Source organism: Chelonoidis abingdonii, chromosome 1 (assembly GCF_003597395.2).
Source record: "Chelonoidis abingdonii isolate Lonesome George chromosome 1, CheloAbing_2.0, whole genome shotgun sequence".
NCBI lineage: Eukaryota > Metazoa > Chordata > Testudines > Testudinidae > Chelonoidis > Chelonoidis abingdonii.
In genome coordinates this window covers 246,539,497-246,563,575 of record NC_133769.1, presented here as the reverse complement: position 1 = coordinate 246,563,575, position 24,079 = coordinate 246,539,497, and the positions used below count along the sequence as shown (strand labels likewise).

The 24,079-nt window shown below is 41.6% G+C and overlaps 2 protein-coding genes across 4 annotated transcripts in view; one reads left to right on the top strand and one right to left on the bottom strand.

Moving 5' to 3' along the window:
* Nucleotides 1-4,276, top strand: part of CHST7 (carbohydrate sulfotransferase 7) — a 25,086-nt gene extending 20,810 nt beyond the window's left edge. For both annotated transcript variants that reach the window (XR_004373127.2, XM_032776110.2), the window contains one exon: nucleotides 2,226-4,276. The gene's annotated coding sequence lies outside the window, so the exon portion shown is untranslated. The remainder of the gene's footprint in view (nucleotides 1-2,225) is intronic.
* Nucleotides 4,277-6,522: 2,246 nt separating this feature from the next.
* The window catches only part of SLC9A7 (solute carrier family 9 member A7), a 122,052-nt gene continuing 104,495 nt past the window's right edge, over nucleotides 6,523-24,079 (bottom strand). For both annotated transcript variants that reach the window (XM_075060822.1, XM_075060827.1), the window contains 2 exons: nucleotides 20,042-20,147; nucleotides 6,523-11,235 (listed from right to left, as the gene is read on the bottom strand). In XM_075060822.1, the coding sequence (XP_074916923.1) occupies nucleotides 10,987-11,235; nucleotides 20,042-20,147 (355 nt within the window). In that variant the 3' untranslated portion in view covers nucleotides 6,523-10,986. The remainder of the gene's footprint in view (nucleotides 11,236-20,041; nucleotides 20,148-24,079) is intronic.

The window sequence follows — 24,079 nt, the reverse complement described above, 5'->3', positions numbered from 1 at the left end:
TTCTATTTATTGGCCTGTTAGGTCAATTAGAGTTTAAACATGGAAGAGCTTCTGCTCATCTGAGGCCTAAACAGGGAGACTGTATATCCTTATTGCCTTTTACCTTTTAAGTTACTTAGGATTATCCTTAGTGACACCAACAGTATGACAATGAAAATAAGTTTCAATTTGAAAAGACCAATTTGCATTGTAAGTTTCAAACTCTTTCTGGAGCAGCTCCTAGAAGTATTTTAGTCAATCCTGTAAATAGTGTCAGACAAGCTCACAAGCACCAACTGTGCAAGCTTACTAAAAAGAACTGCAAAAGGTAGACTATAATAAAGTATGGCAATGTTACAGTAAGTAGAAACCTATCACAAGGCTCATTGAATATTTTCATATGCACTGGACTAAAATGACACTCGTTACAAATGAGTATTCAGAGCAATTTAATACTTAACTTTCCTGCGGGCTGCTGCTGCAACAGCTTTTGTGTCTGACTCTAGTTTTTCCACAGTGCTTATGAACAGAAAAAGTGGGAAAGGCAAATCAGCCTCCAGAGTAAAGCTACTTTATTACAGAGCCTTACATCAGAGACTAGCCAAGTGACGTATGACAGTAGCAGCTCTGCAATGCAACATGGACGCCCTGGAATAGTAAATCCTGTTTAATGGCAGTTTTGAAAATGATGTTCCACTGAAAGTAAAAAGTGTCCCATTAAGAGACCATCTATAACAAAAGCCCAGCTGAAGGGTTAATACCTGTATTTAGTGAGAATCAGAACAAACTTTTTGTTTGATAAAACTTACTGAATAGTAAGAGTACACATAAGAGTTCATGGTGCCAAAGGCCCACTGCATTATATGTAGGGTAATATTAAGCCACTGGAAGAATGCATCATGTGCTAAGAGTTCCTGCTGTCATATACTTTATTCAAGCTAAGTTTTAAAATACTTTTCTTTGGTAAATAAGTGAGTTTTTGGAAGAGGGTGGGGAAGGGACTAGAAAGCTTTAACTTTAAGTATGCAGTCATTTGAAATTTAGTTGTGTAAGAGTTACGCTAGTCGGACTTAATATGGGTTTGACTGTGCCTTTACAAGATAGTCCATGAAAAGGTATCAGTTGAAGTATGTCTGTCACTTGCAGTGTAAATCCTGTTAAACAATACTAAGTACCCAGAGAAGTATACTGTATCTATGCTAAAGTAGTGATGCTAATTTGACATTTGTTGGTAAAGTTCTCATGGAATGCAAAAAACACCGTGGGTTTGGAATTTGCAAATTTAATTAAATTAGTGCAGGATTTGTATTATTTTCAGTGGAGCTGAATAACTTGAGAGAGGCCTGACTTACTATGTCCAGGAAATAATATTAAAAATGAATCAAATTTACAGGATAGACATATGCTGCTGGATTATGTTCAAAATTGAGAAGGGTATTTACTGAACAGACTGCTTTGTTATTGACTTGAGAAAAGTTTTGTGATCAAATTAGGGTCGTAATGTTTATACACTGTATAGAATGTTTACATACCATTGTTTTTTCCATCACTGCTGCATAACACTGCCAGGTAACAGTTTCTCTATCACAGGACAAAATTCAGTTCTCTATATATTCAGTTTATGAAGTACTTATCATTTGACAATGAGTGCAAGGCCTGTTTGCAAATTAATAAATGTAAATGATTAAAGTACAGGTAAATCCATTAGTGTATTTGTCCATTTAGGCATATTTGTTCATACTCCTCCTGGTCTGTATTTTGTTAAAATAGTATCTTACTGATCCACTGAGAAGTCTTGTATTGTTGTTAATATCTGAAAAGGGATGAGTGGCTGCAGCTTTGCATGTATGAACAAGCTAATTTGAGCCCTGGGGGTTATTATTAAAACTGATTATATCGCTAAATCCATCTGTTTGGAAAAAGCTTGTCAGTACATAAGTATGCACACAGCAACAATTTTTCTGCTTTTATTCAGAGCATACTATTAGCTTTCACATTGTTTTATTGTAACTTGATTTATTCTCTTCTGCCATCTCCATTTAAAATTTTTATAGTGCTGCATATTTTACTGACAATTTATTGCTACTTAATGTAGTTACAATACTGAGCTTGAGCTACAAGCTTAAAATTCCTAGTTTAAAAAAAAGTTCACACTGTTTTCTTAACATGCCTTCTATTTTGAGAATACTGAAGCTGCTAATTGCAGAAAAAATGTTCTAATGCAGTATTACTTTTCCCTCCCATAGCTTGAATTGCAGACATTGGAAGGATGTGTTACTGTAACAGCCAAGGACTGAAGAAAAAATCACCCCGAAGAGACTACATTCCACATCCTTTCAGAACTTCAGTTTATACTAACTGTACCGTTTTGCATAGCAGAACAAATTCTAATCACCTAAAACAGGTGGACACGACGACTTCATTTCCAGTAAGGATATGACAGTGCAATATGGACAACTATGAACCTGCAATAGGGAGTGGTTTATTTTACAATTTGAAGCTGCCAGTCTATGGTCAATTGTAGGTGCTTTTTATGGCAACAAGGACACTTAAATTTTTAAAGTTACTGACAATACTTGGACAAATCATCTACCGTTGCAAAAACTCAGTATTTGCAAGCGTAGTATTTTACACTTCAGTATTCAGTAAAATTTTCACAGATCCAGGTGGTGAGTTTTTCGAAGTGCTCTGCTTCCCCACCCTGTAACTGGGAATTATTTTATCCTAATACCAGGACTGTGTGTTTTAGAATTCTGAATACAGTAAATTATATAGTAAGTTGTGAGTTTGATTATACAAACCCCCCAGGGGGAGGGGGGAGAGAAACAGTTGAAGTGCTGCTTCCGTTTCTACTGCATTGTGACCTAATTCACAGAAAGCACAGTAACGCCACACCATACTCATACAAGAAACTACACAGAAACCTCTGTTTGGGAGGGGAAAAAGTTCAGGGCTGATCACTGGTGTCAGTTGGCATAGCTGAGGTTCTGACCCCTTATGTTAAGCTCTTACTGAAATGCCAAGCTAAAATCCACTTCAAGTTTGCCTATAACTCATTCCTTAAATAACCCTTTGGTGCTGAGAGCTGGGATTTCCACAGTGCTCATTGTTAATGTACTGTATAGACCTTTTAAAAGAATGCTAAGGCTATGGGGCATTTGTTCAATGTGATCTGGATTTAATTTAGCTCCAAATTTAAGTTTTACAAAAGCTAGGACTAATAGAATTCCCATAGAAAGCTGATGAATTAGCCATTCCCTATACAGCTGGAAATCCTTTCATTGCAGCTTTGTTATGGAATGCAAATCTGAAATGGACATTTGTATTTCTCTCAGTTTGGACAAGCAGGCCAGGTCTACATTAGAAATGTTTACTGCATAGCAGTGCCTGTTAAGGGTGTGGATTTTTTGTGACGTTTCCATGCCTGCAAAAGCCTTAGTGTAGACAGTTGTATTGGCATAAGTGCTTTTGCTGCTCTAGCTTATTTCAGTCACTGAACCTGTACATCTGTATCAGCAAAGTGCAGACTAGGCCTCAGTCACTCTAGCTGAACTTCTAACAGAGCAGTAATTTACCAGTAGACTTAAAATCTTAAGTGGTGGTAATAGACAAGGAATGTTAAAAAGGATTAGCCTGACAGCGTACCATGGACCTGTCCTTTTGTGCCTAAATGCTTGTGGACAGGAGTCACTCTCAGTCATGATTTTGATTGTTACAAACGTCAGTGCTCAGTGACATCGGTATAGATTAGTCAGTAGATCAAATAGAGTAACTTGCAGAGGAAACAGCATGGTGGCATGCAATATGGATTCAAATGTGGCCAGCCTTGATATGCAGTGTGTGCACACAACAGTATTTTGAAAGATTCTGTAAATAGATGCACATTCACCAGACTAAGATTAGCAAATCAGAAGTCGTCATTCCATAGTAAATACTGATTACTTTAAGAGTTTGGTTTGTGTAGCTTTGGGCAGCTGTTCTTTGAACTCTTCAGAAACAATCTGCAGTGTAATTAAAGCCACTTTCCCCTAACCCTGACCTGTACATGTGAGCCACTGTTGAAGTATACATTTTTTCTATTTTATTTTTTATGTCAAGTGGTGGAAGGGGAAGAGTTGTTACTGAAAGTAAAGTCCTCATGTTGTCCCCTTAATGTATTTTGGATCCTGCAGTCCTTCCCCTGGCAAAAAATGTACTGAAGTTCAATGGGAATTCTGCTGAATTTAGGACTTCAGCTTTAAGCACGGCATGACTGTTGCCGGCAGTATTTCTGTATTAAAACTGCATGTCTAAGCCATTTCTTTGGCTTTCTAACTTACCAGTTCCTTCAAAGTTTCCCTCTTTTGGGATGTAGGCTTATTTTTTCTATATCTTATTTTACAAAATGGCATAAAAACCCCATATTAGAGGCATTTGGATTTTTATCAGATGGAATCAAACTGTCTTCCACAAGCTTAAAGCTTACAATATAATGAAAGGATATTAAGCTACATCACACTGCAAACCTGTCCTACTGAAACAGTATTTTCAAATACAAGAACAAATCCTCTTTCTAAATGTCCTCTGGCCCTACAGTGTACACTGGATATATGAGAACCGTGCTCTTGTTACTGAGCTGTTCTGGTCCGCTTCACTCTCCTGAAGTTTGAACTGGATCTTTCTAAGATGTGATATTGCCTTCCTTGGATTCCCCCTCTTCTTTCTGTTCTCTGGGATTTTAGTCCATGTACATGAAGGGTATTACTCCCACTACTCACATCCCCCTGAGCCTCCCTGGCCTGTAAGCTGAATATTTTGAGAAAGTAAATGGCTACTAAATGACTCATTGAATACTGAGTTCGCTCTGACAGGCCATTTTCCTATCTTACAAGCTTAACTCTCATGCTTTAACTTTTTTTTCATTTAAGCACTTCAATTCCATTCTCACTCACGTGCAGAAGCAGGAATTCTGCCAAAATGGAGTTGGAGCAAGTTATTAGTGGTGAGTTACAACTTCAAAACAGAAGTTCCAAAAGGCAACACTGAACGTTTCTCTGAAGGGTATTAGAATGAGTGTAGTGTTCTCAGGTTTACTGTGCAGTCTGGATTTTTTTAAGTGAATAACTACTTCTCTGATCATTAGTGTCTGAAGATAGATTGCAGGTTTTGTTAAATTGAAATTATGTAGAAGGACCAAGTCCTTCAACCCCCACTTGTTTCAGTGGGGCTATGTGCATGTGTAAGCTTACAGAACTGGGTTCTGTGGTGGTTATAGGTAGAGCTGGTGGCACCACCTATTAAGGTTACCCAACACTTCCTGTTAGAAGACCGTTTTCAATTATTTTTTGCCAAACAGTAAGCATGTAGGCTAAAATGTTCCATGCTGGGCATCTACCTGAGTCTGAAATCTTTTCAGAAAATTTCACCATGATGGTTCAGCTGTTATAGAGAATGATTTGGGGGGGGGGGAATACATTTTTCACTATTCAAAATTCTAGTGACCTCTTGGAGAAATTAGAGCCCCTATCGTGTGGAGCAAGGACTCTGTGGGCAGAGACTGGGCCTTTGTATTGGGCTGTGCCTTCTCCCACCCCCATGAAAGTTTGTCCAAAAGGTAGCCAAGCTATATACACACACATTTCAAAAATGGCAGTTAGCACATGCTCATACTTAAATTTTTGCTGCTAAAATCTAAAGATTCTCTCCTTGCTTAGCATGTTTTGGCCTCTCACAGCCCCTAGCATCCTGGTCAATCCCCACAAGGCATGCTCTCCCCCCCTCACACTACATGGCAAAGGCAGATATTTCCTTGTAACTGCTGTTCCTGCCTGTTCTAGGCTAGACACTGGAACTGGGGGAATCTGACTTTCCTTTACTCTGTGACCCTTCTGCTGGTACCCAGGCAGCATGCAGGAGGACGCACTTATCTGCGTGAAGTCAGTCAATGGGAGCTGTACTTTGAACTAAAGTGCTAATATAATAGGAAGTAATCTGACTTATCAGGTTATAGGTGTCAAGGTAGGCACCCACACAGGAGGAACTGAGATTTTAAGTAACCCTGATCTGTGAAACTGGGTTCAAAGCTAATGTGCTAAGGTTTTGTGACGCACTCATATTCTAGAAATAAGTGCCACAGAAACGCCTATGAGGAAATTATTATTTTTTGTCCTCCGAGCCAGGTTCCATAGTGTGCATTAAATCAGACATAGGGCCACACACTGTGCAATGGGGATAAAATAAAATACTGAGTGCACTGAAGGAGACTGAGGTTCCATAGAAAAAGCGATCATAATTAATTAAACTAGCAATGCCTACACACAAGGGGGTCAAATTAAGGTCACAGGAACCTTGTAGCATTTCTTGTCACAAGAGCTAGTTTTTGCAACTTTAATGATCTTAACTATGTGGATCACATGCAAACAAAATCTAAGTTCCACTGGTAAGTGACATACATAAGACTAAGGTAGTTGTGCAGGAGAGAGAGAGAAGTTTTTTTTTTTTTTTGTCCAGGAGTATCAACAAATTAGTTTCACAGCTACTAGCAGTGGGGCAAAGAAATGAGCATAGTCCACATTAAAAGCAGAAGTTTGAAATTATTTATTTTTTTATCTCCTTCCACATGACCCCCCTGAAAGCACTTCCATAATTTTTCAGCAGACACATGAGCACACCAAGCAAGGTTTAGCAGTGTTCTGAGACGGCTCAGCTACTATGACTGGGTAATTGTACTATACTGGCTTTTCCAGGATTGAGTGAACGTTAACATCCTGTATAAAAATCTTTAAGTAGCTGCAGAACAGCTTTCCAAACACAATTGGTATATTAGCTTCTGTGGAGTGTTAAAGACGATTATAGTCTTAACTTTGTCGATCTCATTTAGGACAAAGCTCATGCTGACTCAAAGCACTAAACGTAATTTTGTTTTAAGGGCTAGAGAGGTAAAGCAGTTTTTGTCAGTAAGCTCAGTTCTTAAGCAAATTCCATACCCCATTCCTTGAACCACAGGGTACGCTGACTTCTGGTAAGCCATAGTTTGAATTGACATTAATATCTTAACATTACACTACTGCTATGAAGGCATAATGCACAAGCAGATGTCAGTCACATCCTTGATACAGGTATCAGCCAATGAAGGGATCTTACATATTGTAGACTGACTGACGCAGCAACTCACACCTGTTAGGAGGAAGAACCTCTCTTAAATTTCACTCTGATCTGACTACGATATTAACATAGAGGGGTTGCCGTATTGCTCATCAGTCTTAAACTGTGATTCCATTCAGAGACTCAGAGCAAGCTTGAGGGGGGAAAAATACAGGAATTTCCGTAACTTTCCATAGTTTTGTTAATACATCTATTTGTATGTCTAAGTCAAGCTCTAGCCTAACCAACCCAGCCTCAGTACTGGCATGAAGTTAAAATTCATCACATTGTTCTACGAAAAGGATTTTCACATTTAGAGCAAAATTTCAGTATAAGGTAAATTGGAAGAGCACGTGAACCACAACAGAGAAGAAAAAATCAGCACCAGTTGAAAATGTAAACCATGCCATGCTAAAGATTAGATAGTTCTTGTGAGTTTTTAGTAAAGAAATCCTATTAAAGGGTAATTTTCTGTAATGGTTAATGATTTCTATAGTAACAAGTGGTTGGTGCTGTTAGTTCATTTAGCTTTGATTTATTCTGAAGTCTAAACTGGGAAGAAAGGTTGAAGTCAAAACTGATAAAGTGAAAGACCCATGTTCATTTCATTGTTTTAAAGCAGTGGCTCTGAACTCTTTCAGACTATTGTACCTCTTTCAGGAAGTTGATTTGTCTTGCATACCCCCAAGTTTCACCTCACTTAAACTGCTTGCTTACAACAATCAAACATAAAAACACGTGTCACAGCACACTTATTGAAAAATTGCGTACTTTCTCATTTTTACCATATAATTATAAAATCAATTGGAATATAAATATTATACTTTACTGTATATTATATAGAGAAGTATAAACCAGTCATTGTCTATATGAAATTTTAGTTTGTACTGACTTCGCTAGAGCTTTTTATGTAGCCTGTTCTAGACTAGGCAAATATCTAGAAGAGTTGATGTACCCCCCTGGAAGATCTCTGCATAACCCCTGGGGTACATGTACCCCTGCTTGAGAACCACTATTTTAAAGCATAATTTATAATTAAAGCCCCTTCCCTTTTAAGAGTGCATAATGAAGTTAGCCCTCAGTCTGACATTCAGATAACTCTGTACTAGACAACTTTGCTGCAAGATGACTTTTTACACTAGTTTTTAAAGTTAAAGGCTAAGGAATGAAACAGTAAGAGGAAAGGTACTAGGCCCCTCTTTCAGGGTTAGCATTTCAGATTTAACTCCATTTTAAGTATGTGCCATCTGAACTCTGCTATTGGAAGCATTCTGGTACAGGATGGTGCTAAAACTTGCAGTGAGTCTTGCAGTAGAAAATGGTAATTTTGAAAAGTGTCTGTCTCTGGCACTTCGTTATAGCATTTTTGAGAGAGAAAATACTTATTCCTAAATGCTTTGAGCCAATATAGTTTTTCTTGTATGCAGTGTTGTTGTAGCCTTGTAGGTCCCAGGATATTAGAGATACAAGGTGAGTGAGGTAATATCTTTTACTGGACCAACTTCCGTTGGTGAGAGAGGCAAGTTTGTTGAAGTTGGTTCAATAAAAGATAGATATTACCTCACCCACCCTATCTCTCTAATAGTCTTTGACAGCTTTTAGCCTGTCTTGAATTGCATATAAAGGTTTGCCTGACTCCAGAGATGGGCAAGTCCACCTGATTTGGACAGGTTCTGCTCTCTAAAATCTGAAAAGCAGTTTGCACCACTTGAGGTTGGCTAATGATTTAAGTTTTTACAAAAGGAAAAAAAGTCTGACATTATTAGGATTTATCACTCCAAATGTGGAATTCAGCAGGCTCTGAAGAGTTAAAGTTATCAAGAGTAAACTTCATCATTTTCATCGCTCCAAAAGAAACAGTTTCCTCCAGCATAGTATTTAAGCAGCAAGTCCTGGAATAGCAGAGCTAGTGAGTGCTCACAGATGATGCTGTCCATTCTAATCCTGGGAACAGAGTGCTAGACAGTTTACATGGTCTGTTGCTTGAAGTGCTCTCAGCAGGATGCTTGAACTTTCCATCTCTGAGCTACTCAAGAACAGAGCAGATGGGCTGTGTGACCTTTCCAGTTGCACCACAGAGGTGGCAGGTCTAGCTTTAGAAATCTTACTGCTTTGCCCCAGGATGCAGTCATTAATTTGATTCTTTCAAACAGATCAATATTTTGTCTTAAAGAGGGAAGAAGTAGGAGGTAGATCACTGTATTTAAAATAAACCAAACTAGACAATCTAAGTGCTGGTGTGCAATTGGAACTTGGAATTTTAAAAAGTTAGCCCATTGTTTAGTTGAACCGGTCACTTAAGGAAAAACACAGAATGGATTTTTATTCATAGATAAATTTTATGGGAAAGGAACAAACTGAAGTGGCAGGTAAAAAAATGCACTTTAGCAAACTGATATTATATTTTAATAGTGGGCCACAAAATGCCAGTTTAAAAAATAACATTTTCTAAACCATTTTGAGTCATGAAAGTAAAACTTTACACCATTTTAACGCATGCTTCAGTAGCTGAGCTGCTGTTTAGGAGGGAATAGATTTCAACTATTTGCTTTAATACACCAGAAGTCACTAATAGCTACAGAGCTGGGAATCAAAAAGCCTTAAGCAATAAGTTAAAGCAAGTCTACATGAACATGGGCAAAGACATTTTTCCCCTTTTCACATTTCAGATGGGACTATAGTATGTCTACCATGTGCCCAGTTTATATATTGTGTGGTGCCTCGCTGAACGTTCACATGTACTCTGCAAAAGAGAATGAATATAAACACCTTTCTTCAGATGTAATAACCACAAATGGTTAAGTTTATAGTATTATCTTCCCCTTCTGAAGTAAAAACATTTGCAGTTTAAACCATCACACCTAACAAGCAAGCAAAGCAGATTCCAGGATACTTCCCATCTCAATATGGAACCTTTTGGTTTCATGTATGTTCAAATACTGCTTTCCAGCTTCACTGTAAGTAATACCACTATCTGCCCTATCTCCCATCAAAAAAACTGGGTTCTGGCTTCCTTCATCTGATTTTTAACAACCTAATGAGAGAACAAGTGGTTTTTTAAATCAGAGCCTAGGTAAGGGCTTGAGTCAGGCATTTCAGTCTTGGACACTAAGAAGTTTTCTCTTGTGATGTGCTAGAAAATATGCGAACAGTAATACTCAAGTTGTCCAAAGCTAGGGGACTAAACATCATTCACTGCCTCCCTCTTTAAATACTGAATTATTCTAAACTGTACCTACTACATGTTGCCAGTGAGGAAGTTGTGCTGTTTTCCCTTTTTCCTGAAGTAATTCAGTGCAGTTTGTCATATAGTAACAAATCCCAGAAAAATGTTGCATTCATGCATCTGTACTCCTAGTACATACTGTTCCCTTTTATACATAGTTTCAAGCTTTTCAGAGAGCAATTTAACACTGGACCACCCAAAAAATCAGACATGCACCCATACCTTTAAGTCTCAGAATAACTAGACTTTTGTTTGGGTTTCCCCTCCATCATTCCCAAACCAAACTAGAACTCCACCCAGCCTGAATTAGCTTGGTTCCGCTGGGTAACATTCTCACATACCTATTCTCAGAAAGGTGTTGCAGCTGAATGAGAGAACTGCAGGATGCTAATTCTACTTAGATTCAGTATGCAGTTTTGTGAGAGGAGACTGACAATTTCCCCATTTCTCTAGTTTAGACATTTAAAAACCCACTGTCAGCATCTTGAGTTAAAAAAAAAAAAAAGTCAAGGTTGGTGTCTTCAGACTTTAGTAAAACCACTTATAAACAGACAGGTTAGTTCAATTCTGTAAGCATTCCCACCTCAAGTGACACTGGGGCCTGCAGTATTCCTTGACCCATCCACGGGGCTACAGCTGTATTTTTACTGAGGCAGCAGTCATGCATTGTCTTCCAAAGGAAATACTAGTCGGGTGCCCCTGCTTGTAACTTCATTATCTCCCATTCCCAGATCATGTTCCAATGCTTCCTCTGAACTACTTTTTGTTTTCCTGCCATCAAGGCTAGTGGTAGCAGTGCGGGAGCCAGAAGAACCATTAGCAGTTATTGTCGTATCACCATATGTCAGAGTGAGGTCACCATCATTCAGAATAAAGTCTGAATCCTCCTCTCTAAGCTGCTCCTGATTCTGAAAAAAAGAGCATCCAGTAACACTTGGTTAATATTTTCTTTTCATTGTCATAAAATAGCTGAACAAAGGGGTCTACACTTACCAGTCAATACATAAAAGAGTTAACAGTCAAGATATACTAGAAAAACCTGAACTACTAAATTCTTGAAGTCTAGCCTACAAAAGTAAAGCTAAAACTTTAAACCAAGTGGTTAAACATCACCTTACTGTTGCCAGTAAAGTTACTGCTACAATTGTAGGTTTTTTTGTTTGTTTGTTTGTTTGTTTTTAAAGTTTAAAACCGTGAGACATGGAGCAACTATGCTTGGTTCTTAGCACTGAAGAGTCACTACAAAATAGTATTATGGAAAAAAGCTAATAGTACAAGAGTCTAAAAATCTAGGCTAATTTTTTTGCAGGCCAATATGCTAAATTATAAAGTGGGGTATAAAGTCTAAAGAAAAAAGAGCAAGCCAAGATTACCAAGGAGAACAAAGAATAACAAAGCACTTACAAATATTAAGCTTCACAACACACATATGATAGGTAAGTACTACTATTCCCATTTTACAGATAGAAATGCAAACATATGAAGTGACTTGTTCAACATTACACAGGAATTAGTCATTACCACCAAAGATGGAGAGATGGAGAGAGAGAGAGTGTGTGTGTAAAACGAGGGCTGTGCAAACTGATAAAGATTAACAAGTCACCAGCACCAGATGCTGTATATCCAAGAGTTCTTAAAGAAATTTAAGAAAGAGGTGACTCAGTAAGAAAAATATGAACATATTAAAACCAGCTACCAGACTGGAAAGCAGGACATGTATGTATTAGTGTGAGTGAGTGAGTTAAAGAGCACTGAGGGCAATCCTGAGAATGAACCCAGTATAGCCTAATAAAGCACAAGGTAAATTAATTTAACTGATATTAAAAAACAAAAAAAAAATCATGATAGCAGCTCATATAAACTTCCAGTTCTTCTGACTTCCATAAATCCTTTAAGAAATTGATTCACAAGAGGCTATGAATACACTCAGTCATCATTGGGTGAGATGCAATGAACTGCTAGGGAAAACAGAAAGTAGGAATAATGGCTAATTTCCAGTGCAGCAAAATGGGGCAAGGGACCACAAAGTTCTGTGTTAAAACCAGTGTTCAATAGGATATTGGAAAAGAGTGAACAGTACAGCTGGTCAGAAAACAGCAAACCCCCACCCCCCACCCATGCACTCCCTTCCCCCCAAAAGTTGAATTATTTTTTTAAACAAAACCAAATTTCCCCCCATGAAATTTCTGTAGAAAATTGACATGTTGTGAAATATTTCAGCTGAAAAACAAATTATTTTGATTTAAATGGTGCTGTGGTGTCTCATAGTACTTAGAATAGAATATCAGGGTTGGAAGGGACCTCAGGAGGTCACCTAGTCCAACCCCCTGCTCAAAGCAGGACCAATCCTCAGACAGATCCCTAAATGGCCCCTTCAAGGATTGAACTTACTACCCTGGATTTAGCAGGCCAATGCTCAATGTTCAGATGTTTTATGCTCCTATTCTCCTTTATGGACTGGACTCTCTGACAGACTACATTTTCCATGATGCACCATGGCCAGGGACTCCTATGGTACACCTCCCCTAATCATTAAGAAGAGAGAAAGTAACACATTCAAATTGGACCACAGTGCCTCATGGAAGTTGTAGTTCAAGTGTCTTATGCTCCCATTCTCCACTGCAGGCTAGGCTGATTATTAGACTATATCTCCCATCAGGCACCACTTTCTCCACTTCTGGTGATGGGAGGTGGTGTGTCATAGAAGTCATGCGCTGTAGTGTATCATGTGAAAGGACATGATTTCATCACAGAGGTCCCTGATTCCATGACTAACAGACCTTGGACTTCTTTTGGCTCAGCTGCATGGCAGGGCTCAAGCTGTCAGTCCCCGGCCTTCTGTGAATTTTTGTTTATTGCCTGTCAGTGACTTTTACTAAAAATAATTGTGACAAAATCTTAACCTTAATCATGTGTAGTTCAGCAGGAGAGTCCTCAATGAAGAGGAGAACAAGAGCACAGGACTATTGCATTGGGGCTCCATTTTTAATGGAAATACCCAAATTTTTCACAGGAAGATACTACATCGAAAACTTCATCTAGCTTAAAATTTTCCACTGAAAAAACATTAGATGGAGAATGGTTTGCTAGCCCAGGCAAATGGTGAGGTAGCAAAACTTCAGATGATACAAAATATAGGTTAGTCAGGACTGGAGAAGGATGTGATTAATTAATTATTTAGGAGAGGTAAGCAAGACACTCCTATTTACCATGTTGTATAATTAAGGCTGCGAGATTGTCACAGATTCCATGAACTTTCATGACGTCTGCAGCAGCCAATGCAGCTGGCTGTGGGGAAGCTCAGGCAGCCCCTGTGCCAAGTGCACCAGCCATTGTTGGGGCAGTCTTGGGCCACTGTACCCCCCCCCCAGCCCTCCCTCAGCAGAATTTGGGTGTGGGGGGGGAAGGGGTTGGGTCATGAGATGGGGTGAGGCAGGCTCTCGATGGCACTTACCTGGGGCCTCTCCAGAAGCAGCAACATCCCCCTTGCTCAGCTGCTAAGCGGAGGCACGGCCAGGCCGCTCTCAGTGCTGCCTCCACCCAGAGTGTTGGCTTCACAGCTCCCACTAGCCGGGAACCATGACCACTGGGAGCTGTGGGTATGGTGCCTGCAGGTGGAGGCAGCAGGCAGAGCTCCCTGGCCATGCCTCCGCCTAGGACCTGAGTGAGGGGGATGTTGCAGCTTCTAGGGAGCGCTGCTCAGAGCCTGCCTCACTCCACCCTGTGCCCCAAGCCCCTGCCCCCTCCCACACACAAACTCTGCTGCTGGGGAGCAGGAGGTGCAGAGTGTGGTAGGGAGCCTGTTGGCGCCGCCAACCCCCCTAGACCCTTAGCACCAGCAGAGGTCCCGGGCCATCTACCATCCCCTCCCCAGCACCCAGGCTGCCCTCCCCCAGCATCTGTTTGGCCCCCAGGAAGCCCCCCCAAGTTTTATTCACTAGTATTTTTAGTAAAAGTCATGGACAGGTTACGGGCCATGAATTTTTGTTTACTGTCCATGATTTTTACTAAAAATACCAATGACTAAAACGTAGCCTTATGTATAATATAAGATGGTAAAATCAATGATGCTGCAAGACAGAAGATTTAAGACTAAAGTATCAGACTAATATAGAAGAACTTGATGTTTGTATGAATAACATCCAATTAGACTGAACAGAGTAAAATAGATTTTCAGAAGGTATATAAATGCTTATATTGACCAATAAATCAGGATTGTGAAGAAAACAATAAATCATTTAACAAATTATCTACTATAAAGGTTCCTGCATCTTCCTCTGAAGCATCCAGTGTTGGCCACTTCTGGAGACTGACTAGGTGGACCACGTGTGCCTGATCCAGCTTGGCAGTTTCTGCATTGCTTTTGGCTGTCATCCTATGATTTTGCCATAAGACCATACTTACGAACTTATACATGTGATCATTTTTAGGGCAAACAAATGAGTTTTTGCCACATATTTGAGAAGCACCACCTTCTATAACCCAAGAGACTCTTGTATTTATCCCACCTCTGTGATTAGCATTTGCAACCAACAGGCCATTTATTTAAATGTTTTTTTCTGAACAATCCAGGCTTCTATGAAAGTTGCTTCACAAATGATGAACCTTGTTTTCACAGAACATGTACTCTAACAATTATGTTTAACATGTAAATCTGTGATTGCATATTCCCAAGCAGAAAGAATGTGTGAATGAACCTACTGTGCTTCAGAAGGATCCCAGGCAACATGAAGAATTCTTTTGAGAAAGACGGGAAATGTATCCAAGTGGATCCCTGGGGACTTGAAATTCTTCCAAGAATAACCCTAAATTGGCCTCTATAATCCCCTATCATTCTGTGAAAGGAGCAGTTTGAAGTCACTCAAGATATACATATTTTACTTCACTGTTAACTCATTCAGTTTGTCAGTTACACACACACACAAAAATTCTGCCCTGATCTATACACTGCAATGAATTCACTTCAAAGAATTTCACATGCAGTAAGTCACGGTAAAACTTGGCTCTTAAGACTATCACACTCCTGGGAAAGGGTGCTGGGGTTACTAGTGGTTAAAAGATTAGAACCTATTTAAGATCACTAATTACACAGGCCATCTCCTCTGCTATCTACTAGAAAAGAACTGGGAGTGCAAAAGATATGTACATGTCACGGTTTATATGGTTTTTGTACCAATAGCTGCAGTTTAATTCTAACTCCTATCACCACTTTTTACCAGCACAAACAGTAGGCGTAATTTAAATGACCACTTCTGATGCGAAGTTTTCAACTGTAACAAACAATATCAAGTAGTATGAGCACAAAAATCTGTGCTACCTTAAATTTGGTGGGGAATGCACTCTGTCTTAAAGATTTCTATTAAATAATCAAGCAAAATTCTGTACACCATCATGGAGCAAATGCATGCAAGTCTGGTATAAAAACAAGCCAATAAAAACATGGGGGGGAACTGAGAATTTCTGCACAATTTTATTCCTGTTTGTCAAAATTTCAAGGAAAAAAGACTTCCCAAATTTTGAAATGTGAAAACATTTGACCAGCTGCAGTAAAAACCTATTGCCAGGTTTTCACTACCCTGAAAAGTAATTTAGCTCCCTCTGCTGGTTTTACACCAGAGCAGTGCTCTGTCCCTAACACATCCTGACACCAAAAGTATGAATGCCCAATCAAGCAAGTTGTTAACATCCTTTGATAAATGTAGCTTCATTAGGATGAGTAGACAATAGCACTTAGCTGTGTTTTCAAATAGAAGAAAAAAAGATTTGGTAGGATAAGCCAGTTTAAAGTAACAGCAAATATTATAAACTTTTATAGAGATATTTTTAAAGACTTAAAAGGCAAACATCAGGGTTATTGTACAGGTTATTTATTTTTAAAATAATCAGCTTCAGTGTGGGAGGTGTAACAAAGTTCTTTTAAAATTACAATTTGTTCCATGACTCCCACTTGTGTTAGTAAACAAGCATTTGAGGAAGTGAGGATTAATGTTTCTGGGTGGGGTTTCCATGACTCCCACTTGTGTTAGTAAACAAGCATTTGAGGAAGTGAGGATTAATGTTTCTGGGTGGGGTTTCCAGAAGCAATCAGTGTTGGCTTACTTCTTCACAGGAGTCAATGGGAGAACTTCAGTGAGAGCAGAAGTAAGCCAGTGCTGACTGCTTTTGAAAAATATCCCACTCTGTGTACCAAGGTTTGCTGCCTCAGCACCTCATATCCAAACCACTTGAATTCAAGTGGTAAAGAGGCCAGTAAATATCAACGCTGGAAGCCATTATTTGCATTCCACATACAAATGGGGTTGCTTGACTGCCAGCAAGATATTCGATCCCTTTTCATCTAATTAAAATGCATTCAGTGCACAATGGGAAGCATCCACAATGTGAAAATAGCAAGGTAATTTTAAAACCAGCTATGGAAAGGGGATGCTGCTTAAGTTCCCTCTAAGCTGTGCCTACCAAGGGCCATGCAGGTGGGGAGAAGCACGTCTCCTCCGGCCCCAGCCTCAGAGCTGCTGCCACCAGGGGAGAGGCACCTCCCCACTGGTCCCAGGCTGCTGCGCAAGAGAGCACTAGAGGGAGTCCTCTCTCCCCACTGCAGCCCAGGCCCCAAACCCCTCATCCCCAGCCCACCCCGAGCCTTCATTCCCCCACCCTCTGCCCCAGCCCTGAGCCCCCTTCCACACTCCGAACACCTTGGGCCCACCCCTGCCACACATTGCCTCCACATTGGTGTGCGTAACAAAATTCATTCCGCATATGGATGTAAAAAAAAAAATAAAATAAAAAAAATGAGAGAACACGTTGGCACAGTCTGCCCATTACTGCAGAGAAGGAGTACAGGCAAAAAGGTTGTCAAGTATTGGAGGGGTAGCCGTGTTTGTCTGGATCTGTAAAAGCAGCAAAGGGTCCTGTGGCACCTTGCAGACTAACAGACATATTGGAGCATGAGCTTTCGTGGGTGAATACCCACTTCGTCGGATGCAAGGGTTGAAGCGTAAAAGCAACGTGCTCATGCATGGTCTTCTCACCACAACCTGCAGATCATGATCTCCTCAGGCAAAGGCCTAAGGAGATCTCAGAACTGGACCTAATTTTAGGAAGTAGCTTTACTTCTTCCTTTTGGAACTAAGTGTTTGGCTGGGTTAGTAATGCATTTTTAGATAAGTCATTTATTTTATTCTTTAATCCTCTCAACTGTACCATTTAAGTGTGCTAAACTGAGGGCACCATCACAAAAGCTTATGCATTACGGGCTGATCTCTTTGTTCCACAACAGACAGGACTCTGTTTCAATTGAATTCCCTGCACCTGGTAGGGAAGGGAGAAAAACGTCCTCTGGTTTGAAGTGTATGACAAGCTGGAGAGCTTACACGGCTGTCGCAGAACCAGTTACCTACTGAAAGTTGTAGTATAAGGATAAGTATAGAACAACTTGGGGGTTCAGAGCTCTGGCAGAGATGCCAGTGTATAACGGTTAAGGTTATTAGGTTTTTTCTAAATCTAAACTTTAGGAACACGCCAAGGCTACATCTATACCACCTACCACTGTACCAGAGTGAAAAGCACTGCAGTGAAAAAGCACACCGCGTCTACATGGCTGTGTGTAGCAATACATGTCACTGAAAGGCTCTAGCAGGGGGAGGCAATGGGGAAAGGCTGAACCTTTCATTGCTGTGAGAGCCTTTTCCTATTGCTAGTCTTTTTGCTCTCTGGGAAAAGGCTCCAGCCTCAGGGGGGTGGCAGAGCCTTTCCCCACTGCTGTCTGGGGAAGGGCTCTGCCAACTGGGAAAGGCTCTAGCAGTGGGGAGGCTAAAAGTATGTCTACACTACCTGCTGGATCGGCAGGTAGCGATCGGTCTATTGGGTATCGATATATTGCATCTCATCTAGACGCGATATATCAATCCCCAAACGCGCTCTTGTCGACTCTGGAACTCCACCAGGGTGAGCAGTGGTAGCGGAGTCGACAGGGGGAGCCATGGCCATTGATCCTGCACCGTGAGGATGGGAGGTAAGTCGGAATAAGATACTCCAACTTCAGCTACGCTATTCCTGTAGCTGAAGTTACGTATCTTGCATCGACCCCGCTCCCTAGTGAAGACCAGGCCTAAGAACAGCAGTATAGACGAGAAAGCGCGGGTCGGGCTCTGAAAGAGCTATGTAGAGAATGTACTTGAGTACATATCCATGTCTTTCAGGAGTGTCTTTACTCCCCTAAGCTGTGCCTCATGGTCTACTCTGCTATTTATATCCGTGTGAGGGGGGCTACGCAGGTACGTTCACTACATGCCACCACAGAAGCAAGCAGAGGAAAAGGGACAGAAAGAGTGATAGTTTCACAGTACAAGAGTTACACAGCTGAGCAATTTGGCTTACAGATCAAAAGTTGCATCTTCGTGAGAGTTTTTGATATACAAACAGTAAATCATCAGCTGATTAGGTTAATGCCCCAAGAGGAAAACCAAAAAACTGTGCTGATTCAAATGTACCAGCTACTTATTATTTTAATTAGAAGTTCAAATTATGTAAAATAATAAGAGTAGAAAATAAAGCCAGACTACAGAGCTAAATGAAATCCAAGACCTGCATGCTCAACTAGTTAAAGCCTTAGTTAACGGATAAAGGTGAAGCTAAACTATAATCAGCTTCGAGATAATAAAAGGGCTGCTGACAGTATGCTAATTGGTTTGATGGCAGCCTTCCAGCCTAAAACTTTTTTTAAGATTCCTAATGCCATGCCTATGATGGGAACAATGCCACTTTTAATGCCTACTGACAGAGAACAATTAGTGTCATGGGAATTCACAAACTTTTTTAGATCCAAAGTTTGACTTTGAAATGAAAAATGAGTTTCTAATGTCTGCAGAGATGGTGGAATAAAGTTTTTCAAAACTTCTGCTGGAGGGTTATACATCTTTACTAGAAACAGGAGAGTTCTTAACAGTCTGCGTCAAGAGTACGTAGCACGACACCCCCATTTAAACACCTGAGAACCTACAAGTTTGAATTTGGTCACATTTAATATTAAGGTTCCATTTATAAAGCATTAACAGATATTCTAAGCAAATTCAACTTGAGGAGTACGAGTTAGATTGTTGCAAGAGCATCAGTAGAAGGGGCTGGTTATTTTAAAAGTTATGAAAGCAGCATACTGACCTGTTGGTCTATCAGTCTATAAACATTATGAACAATTCATGAATTATTTATAAATAGAACCTTACTAAAGTGTGGGAATGAGGAGAAGGAAGTGTTTCACCAAGTTCTGCAGATTGCCCGCTGAAGGTGGATCATCGGGCTCTCCTAAGAGACACTAAAATGCAACCCCAAAAATAATGAACAGAAATCTTGGTCTTATCTTAATCATTTTGTATTTAAAACCAGAAGAGATACTTTTAAGGGACTGAACAGTAGACAGATTGTTGACTGGGCGTCATGGCCTCCTAATATCATGAAATGTAAATACTATTTGTGTATGACTTGAAATCATCATAGGCTAGATTCTCAGCTGATGTAAGTCAGTGAAGCCATAGGAGTGACACTGATTTATACCAGTAAATGACATTGCCCTATGGATTGGGTCTCAAACCTTTTGCTATCATAACTTAGCACGATGTAGCACTTGCAACATCTTTCAAGTTATGTAATTTGTCCTGTAAAGGAAACTTTTTAGTGGAATGTAGAAAAATGAAGTTAATATGTTGCTGTCATACTTACATCATAAACCTGTGGAGTAGTCAAACAGCGGGCCAGCAGACCACAGCAACTTGGAAGGGTTGTAGTTAGTGGAGGGCCACTATGCGTGAGAATGGGCTTTAAATAACTTTAAAAAAACAATTAAGGAAAACAGATGTGTGCTTGAAAACCACTGTAAAAACAAGATGTTGTAATATAAACATTTCAGTCATTGATGCATAGTCAGTTCAAGTACTCTGTATAAACTGATTACATTAACAAAAAATCATTTTTTTGTTTTTTTGTTTGTTTAAAAAAATTAAAACACACCAAAATGGAAAAAGACTTTCCCTTTAGTGAGTTTTCCCCATGATCCTGTTGGAATCTTTTCCCCTCCCACATACTTCCAGCAGAGGACTGGACTACTCTGTTCATTCATTCATGAAACAATAGCTGGATCCATATCTGGGCACCATCTGGAACGGACAGAAGAGAAAAGCGTGCACATCTGAAAGAGCTTTAGTCTTCTGTGTTGGCAGGCTAGGGACATTTCTGCAGAGGGGCTCAGGAAGGACAGACACGTTCTCCCACAATCTGCAATGAAACAATTTCTAGAGTGATTCAGTTTAGTATGGCACTAAGAACTAAGCAATAAAGGCAGTGCTGGTGCTCACAGCTGACCGAGAACAAGTCAGGGCAGGAATCACAGACCTTGAACCTTGCCATTTTCAGCATTATGCAGTACCCAACCGTGAGAGCTGGGGGAGAGAATTGGGAGGCCAGTAAAATGGCATCCCAAATTCCTTAAATCCTAAAAACTACTACAAAGACAACAAAAATACAAACAGTCTTTTATCTGTGTTTTAGAAAACACATCACAAGTGACGAGACAACAACAGAGGCTCTGACTCAGACCATGCAGTGGTGAGAAGGAACTGAGGGTGCGGTTGGTCTGCCCCGCCCTTTATCACCTGGGACAAAACCATGAGATGGAGCCAGACTGCATGCATGGACCAACAGACACTAGTACTTTCAAAATCTCTGACTCCAAATGCAAGGTGTATGCATATAACTACGGGTCTACTTAAATCACAGAGAAATCTCATGATTTTCATGGGTTGGTCATGGAATAAATAGCGGATTTTGTGGAGCTGTTACACAACCATGAAATTTGCTATTTATGCTGTGACCAACCCATCCACAAGGTGTGATTTCTCCACAGCATTTCTCAAACGAGACGCCCAGACCCAAAAGCAGGTCACAAGCCTATTAGGGGGCCGTGGTATTGCCACCCTTACTTCTGCACTGGCTGTACCTGAAGTTGAGGTGGTGGGAGAGTGGTGGCTGCTGCCCAGCATGTTATTATCACCCTTACTTCTCTATAGCTGCTAGTGGGTAGAGCTGGGCTCCTGGCCAGCAGCTGCCACTGTCCCTCCAGAGCTGGGTGGTGGCGGACCAAGGAAGACCATATTTCATGGTCCATGACACGATTTCTATGGCTGCAAATTTGGAGGACGCCTATGTGTAACCCCTCAGTGGAATACAATAGGGACCATCACTCAAAGAAGAAGAATCTCCTTTTTACTTGTGAAACAATCGAACAAATTTCATTTGTTGAGAGAGCTATCCTGCGACTACTTTAAACTTGGGATTCAGAGGTGACAGGCTAAGGGCCGCCCAGAGGATTCAGGAGGCCTGGGGCAAAGCGGGGGAGCTGCGGCACTTGAACTCACCCGGTGGAGGTCTGGGTCTTTAGCGGCATTTCAACGGCGGGGGGGCCCTTCAGTCGCTTCACGTCTTTGGCAGCACTGAAGGGCCCCCCGCCACCAAAATGCTGATGAAGACCCGGAGTGCCACCAGGCCAGGGCTTGCGGGGCCTCTGCAGGGCCCGGGGCGGGCGGCCCTAGACAGGCTTCTAAGTGAGCTCAGTGTATTAACCAACTCCAATAAGCAGATAACATTTGTACTGAACTGCACTCACCAGAAACCAATTGCTCCCTACCCAGTCATTGGTGCTGAAGAGCACATTTTAACCGTGCTCTTTGTGAAACTAAAAAGAGCCAATAGCAATAAGAAATTCTATTTCTGGATTCCAATGTTTCATCAGAACAAAGCCTGCAAAGATCTTTCCCCAGCCCACTAGCTGCTACTGAGAAAACAAGTGCATTAGAAGCCAATCTCACATTCAAAATTCAACTGTAATAGAGTGAACAAAGCTGCTTTAAATTAATGCTCTTCCCTCTCCTGCACCTGCTGGGAACTGTGCTTGTGCCAGGGTCAGACAAGAGGAAATAAACACTGCCAGCCAACCCTGAGGAGGGGGAGGGGTAGTTTAGTCAGCTCTGCTTCCTTCTTAAAAAGGCAGCTAATCACTACCACATACTCTGAATTATTTCCCAGCTCTCTTCACAGTGAGTCTCACAACAGAGTGCTAAGTAGCAGCACTATCAAAGCAGTTTGGCCTAAAAATTGACCTACCAATACTTTGACAGAGGCTCCAACCGCTTGAAAATTGTCTCTTAAGGATTACAAACATTTACAAGTATTTCAACAAATCAGTGTAGGTGCTCCCTTAGGTTACGTCTACACATCAATGTGAGCCTGGGCTCAAGCCTAACCTATTTTGCAGCCACACACCAATTGTGCTAACATAGGGTTCGGACCTACGGTCCCAGGATGCTGCAGAACCCGAGCCCCTGTTACATAGGGTCCAAGTCCTGTTGCTTTTCTGGGTGCACATGGCCCCAGCTTGACTTGGGTCTGGGAAGTCCTCCAGATGTATCCCAGAGTTCCCGGCAGCAGAGGAGCAGCGCTGCAGGCAGCTCCTGCCTGGCTGAGCACGCTTCCCGTTCCTGCTCCTCTCACAGTGGTGACAGCTCCTGCTCCGGCTCCTCCTCATTGCTGCACATAGCTTGCCTGGAGCAGGGAGCAAAGCTGACAGGTGAGAGGTAGCTCCCTGCTGCCAGGGCGTTGGGAGTCAGGCCTCTCCCAGCCATGCTGAGCCGGGAGCTCTGCCACTCTCCCTCCCTGTAGGGCAGTTGCTTGGTCCCACTCTATTCTCTGTCCTTTGCTCCTAGGCCTCCCCTGACCTCCCTGGGGCTGCGTGTACAGAGTGTGCACTGTGAGGGCGCTGGGTGGGAGCCAGCCTCAAAGCTTCCCCACAGCTTCCCGGGGATCCCTTAGTCCTGCCTTCCAGGGTGCAGTGGAGGCAGAGATAAGGGGTCCCTGAGGGGTGCTGGAGCACACTGCACCTCATGCCCTGGGATGCACTTCACCACTCCGCAGCTGGCAGCAGCCAAGGTATGTGTGTGGGTGGATGGGGGGGGGGGAGGGGTGTTTTCCCTCTGAAACCTTCATTTTATATCAAACTTCAAAACAGACAAAAATAAATATAAATAAATAAATAAATAAAACCAACCAAACCCCTTCCTTGAACAGCTCAGTGTAAAAATTAAGAATCGCCAAGTTTCATGTTAATAGTTTGACAGCCCTGGACACTGACATCCTAATTACAGGGGCACGTGGAGGGGAAGAGTCAATTCTCAGATTAGATGGCAGATCAGAATAAAGCCTTCTCAGACTGCAGCCATTCCACTGAGACAGCCACCAAAGGAACTAACTGTGCGGTTTATGCAGTCGGTTGCATCCATCCATCGCACTGTCACAGTTAGGAAACCAGGGCGGGCAGTAGAGTTTTCCCCACAGTGCAACACATTTGTAGGGCCAGAGTGTCAACACTCATAGGCGGCGGGTTATATAGGCTCGAGGTGCCCGGGCTCCAGGAATATTCAGGGCCAGATGCCCTGCTCCAGCAATATTTGGAGCTGGGTCTCTCCACACCACCCTGCCGCGTCCATACCTGGAGCGGATCCTGGTCTCCGCCTTCCACCCTCCCCCTGCGTCGTGCTGCCAGAGAATGGCTCCTGGCAGAGCTGCTGTCTGCTGCCCCAGGGTCCTAGCGCCTGCCATCCGCTAATGGCAGGGCAGGCTCATAGACTCATAGGTCAGAAGGGACCAATATGATCATCTAGTCTGACCTCCTGCACAAAGCAGGCCACAGAACCCTACCCATCCACTTCT